Source organism: Corvus brachyrhynchos, unplaced genomic scaffold, assembly GCF_000691975.1.
Source record: "Corvus brachyrhynchos isolate BGI_N302 unplaced genomic scaffold, ASM69197v1 scaffold22, whole genome shotgun sequence".
Lineage (NCBI taxonomy): Eukaryota > Metazoa > Chordata > Aves > Passeriformes > Corvidae > Corvus > Corvus brachyrhynchos.
Window position 1 is genome coordinate 4310213 of NW_008238355.1, and position 4156 is coordinate 4314368.

A 4156-nucleotide genomic window follows, 5' to 3' on the forward strand; every position below is an offset into this window, starting at 1 on the left:
TTGAGGAGGAGGCTGAAGCCATAGCCTGACTTCTTTGTATCCTCAGTCCTGCAGTGAGAGGTATTTCCAAGTCTCTGCCCAGTGAATATGCCTCAGCTTTTTTACAGGTGTAGTTCAACATCTGCTCGCCTTCAGAGGGAGTATATAGTGATCCTGCCACACTGGCCCTGTGTCTGGAGACCCTGTGGGCCAGAACGAGTTAACCAAATGCTTGGGCCAGAGGAATCCAGTTGTAGCTTTCTCTGCTAGAACGACCATGCTCTAGAAAGAGGCATCATTCTATTCCAGCTGGGGAAGGTGGCCTTGTCTGCAGTACTGGTAACTCAGACAAGTAACAAGTGCATGTTGGGTTCTCCCCACAGCCAGATTGAGGGTGTGATTTTAATGATTCTTCTACAAGCTCTCACCGTCCATGTTTCTGAGGATCCATTCTCCACCTGCACCCTTGACAAGGATGGAGCACTGGACTGGACAAGTACGTATGTCCTTGGGAAATGATGCTGGACACTTGGTTGCACCCCATGTACTCCCCATTCTCCACCAGGTCTCAGTGTGAGGAACCCTGCAAGTCTGATTTCTATTGTAGTGTATCTTCTAACCCCCTCTCCGAACCTGATGGTGCACTCCTTGCTGCTCCTGCTAAACCAATCCTGCAAGACTGAAATGGGAGGAACTCTTAAGGTGCCATGAATGCCACTGCTGGCTCTGGGTTAAAATTTCTCTTGCGGTCACCCTGCAGAGACTTGAGTTTCATCAAGCTAGAAGGTGGCTGTTCTGAGGGGAAGACACTGTCCATGTAGCATAACCAGGGCTGGTTTTCATATCAGAGGCCAAGGTTACAAATGCTTTGACTGAAAGCTACCTCCCTTGCTCCTGCATACACAGCTGCCTGTGTTTGTAACATACTTGTACAGCTTTGTTCTGACTTACTCCAAATTTCCCTTCCTTTCCTAGCCGGTCAGGAGAAAAGACAGCAATTTAGATGAACAGGAGTACATAAGTGTTTTCAATGCAGGCTAAACCCTGGTCTTGATCTCTCAGCTGGTTCACATTCATGTAATACACCTGGAGACACTGTAAGCAAAGGCTGGCCATCACCTATTAAATATATCCTGCTTGCCTGAGCAGAAACTCCCCAGAACAAGGTCTACTAACTTTAAGGGATTGAGGCTTCATAATAACTGTCCCCAAAAAGCAATTTGACTGCTTAATCTCTGAAAGCCTGCAATTTGCCATCAGAGCTGAGTCTTGGGATTAGATACCCTTTCCAATTCCTTTTGTGGTCTGATACATACAGATAAACCTATGAAGAAAGGGATAGAGATGTTTATTTAGGACACTGGTGAAATGAGAACTACTTCCAGGCTTTTAGATATACTTTTCTTTCCCTTCAGAAAAGATTCTTTAAACACAAACTTGTTGTTAATAAAAGTTCATGTTTAGTGAGTTTTTCTACACTTTGCTCTCAGATGATATAACAAGAAGCACTACCTGTGAGGACCGGTTCTCTTATGGAACGCAAGTGATTTCATTCAATCTTTTTTGTAATGTTGTTCACCACCCCACAAGACACACATGTGTACACTTACAGAGAGACACACACGTGCACACTTACAGAGAGGCACACACTCCTACAAGCACAATGTGTACACTTGTATAAGACCTCCAGCCTGGAGGGTCACACAGGATACAGTGTTTTGGAAACCTTCCACATACCACCTAAATACTCTTCCTATTCCAGTGTTAGGTAAAGCAAGATTTGTCTGTTACCAAACTGGTAATGCCCCAGTGTGGTCTGCACCGTGTTCTCAGGGGTAACCCTTGGGAGGAGGTCAGACAGATGGTGCTATTTTGGGGAGGTGACCTGTATATTTCTGCACCAGTGGGGAGTTTTGGATTCACTGCCTAAAAGTGTATCTCTCTTGCAGCTCCGGTACTGGTGCTGGCTGGCCTCTGTAGTGGTATGGCTTGTTTCTACGTCATCTTCTTCCACACTGACTACAAGCGGCTCCGTGCTGAGACAATCAGTGCTGATTTGGTCAAGGCAGAGGATACAGCAACAACAGATGTTCCTGAATCCTAAACAGGCCAAAAAGGGGATGCCAAGGGCTAAGGACTCAGACTTGTGGGCATGGACCAATCCTGAGCTGGTACACTGGGATATCTGTGTCCTGTTGCATAACAAGCAAGGACTAGAGCAAATGGCACCTTTGCTGTGCATCCCTCAGTCTTGTGTTTATTTGGGGATCTGGGCTGTGAAAGAAAGGCTGTCCTGTCAGAAAGATCAAAGCGGGAATGAACAACTATGCACACAACTGAAATTTTTAGCTGACTTGATTCAAGCTAAAGAAATGTTACAGTACAGGGTAGCATCATACTTCAGCCATTTTTTAATTTTCATGTACATGGATCAAGGGTGAAGGTTTTCAGAAAGATTGAACCCAGTGGAAAACTTCTATTTAAGGGCTGTGGGTTCTTGTACAGCATAACAACTCTTCCACTCTGGTTGGAGCTAATTGTGCCTCTTAGCTAAAGGGCCGTAGACGCTAGAGCGACGTTCCATTCCAGCAGGGATGTGTAAGTATGTGACCTGTAATACAAGTCTGTTACAATGAGTCACTATCTTCTCCTACAAGAGAAGAAAAGCCTTGCCTGTAGTGCTGCCTATAAGAGAAGATATCAGTAAGCAGCAGAATTGAATACAGCAGCATTTCCCACCCCCCTCTGGCTCCCTGCTAAATGCTGAGACATTCAGGATTAACTTGTTTCTCTTGGGATTCTGTTTCTCCACCTCTCTTGCAATTTCAGTGGTTTAAGTTTTCCATAAGAAGATGAACTTGCTGGTTTAGTATTAAATTAGCATGATGCTCTCCTATAGAGCATCACTCTTTGGACAGTGACACCGTAGTGCCTGACATGGTGGAAGCCGGCAGAAGAACTGGCAAAGGTGACCCTTTAGTGCAGGGACTTGTCATAAGTTTCTGCAGGTGACAGGGGCTTTGTGGGGGAAACCAAGTAAGAAACAACATTAACACCTTCCAGTTCTCTCTGCAACTGACATCTGTTCTTTAGTGTTAGAAGGGATGGGAAGTTACACAAAAGATCCCATTTGGAGTTCAGTTACAGTGACAATTACAGTGGCTACAACTGAATTTTTCATTTTACAGTACTTCCACAGCAGTGTACTGTCCTGCTTTGGTGTTCAGGTCTAGGTGTACTACCTGAGAAATTCTTATGTTGTAACACATAAGTGGTTAAAAAAAAAAAATTAGATAGTTGGGATTTTGTGATGCTTCTTACCATATGTATTTCAAGGCAATCTGAGTATTTGCTGATTAAGGGACCTTGATGCAAATTGAACCTGTGACTAGCTTTATCCACTCCAGATAGAAGATGATCCCAATGCTGAGGAACATTGTACAAGAGTTCTCTCAGTGTCTGATTTCTCTTCCCCATTAGCAACTGGAAAACTTTGCTGAGGGACAGCAAAGTTTCCCTTAGTAAAACACCCGTTTGCATCCTTCTAGGGAGCCTGCTCATTCCTACAGCTCCAGCCTTGCTCTCACTAGTAAGCACTGATATTTGTCAAAAGGAGCAGGAAAGAAGTCTGAAACCAAAGTGAAACAAGAGTGCTTAAACCTGTCAGAGGAATGAGATTAGCTGCCTTTTGCAAAACTAACTGGTCAGTTCTGCAGCCCTGGAACTAACACACCAAACAGATTAACACTAAATTTACCTGCCACTTTTGAATTCCACTGTACTGGGAAGCAAGAAGCACTTGATACTTTATAATTTTATATATTTACAAATGTTTATGTTTTTTAATAAAGGGTGGTTTAAGAAAAGATTAACCTTTTCTCACTGTATCAATCTTTACAGAAGTATTTTCTGGATGCAAGGGTGTGTTGGATCTGCTATGCAGCACAAAGCAAAGGCCCCTGTATTTTTCAGATGTCATTCACTTGTGCTTACACTGCCAGTGTGTGAAGTATAATCTCAAATCCCAAGAATGACCATGTGAAATTAGCTGTAGGTTAAACTACAGTTAGCTCTGTTTTGAAGAATAGGTTAAAGGAGTAAGGAAATACTGCTAGCAGTTGTCTCCAAAATCTGGTGTTGCCCTGGTCAGAGTCTGCCTTGCACCAGCTGAGACACT

At 43.7% G+C, this 4156-nt stretch overlaps 1 protein-coding gene across 3 annotated transcripts in view; it reads left to right on the forward strand.

Moving 5' to 3' along the window:
* Nucleotides 1-3851, forward strand: part of MFSD7 (major facilitator superfamily domain containing 7) — a 17791-nt gene extending 13940 nt beyond the window's left edge. For all 3 annotated transcript variants that reach the window (XM_017735386.1, XM_017735385.1, XM_017735384.1), the window contains 2 exons: nt 363-475; nt 1929-3851. In XM_017735386.1, coding sequence (XP_017590875.1) covers nt 363-475; nt 1929-2083 — 268 coding nt within the window. In that variant the 3' untranslated portion in view covers nt 2084-3851. The remainder of the gene's footprint in view (nt 1-362; nt 476-1928) is intronic.
* The last annotated feature ends 305 nt before the right edge of the window (nt 3852-4156 follow it).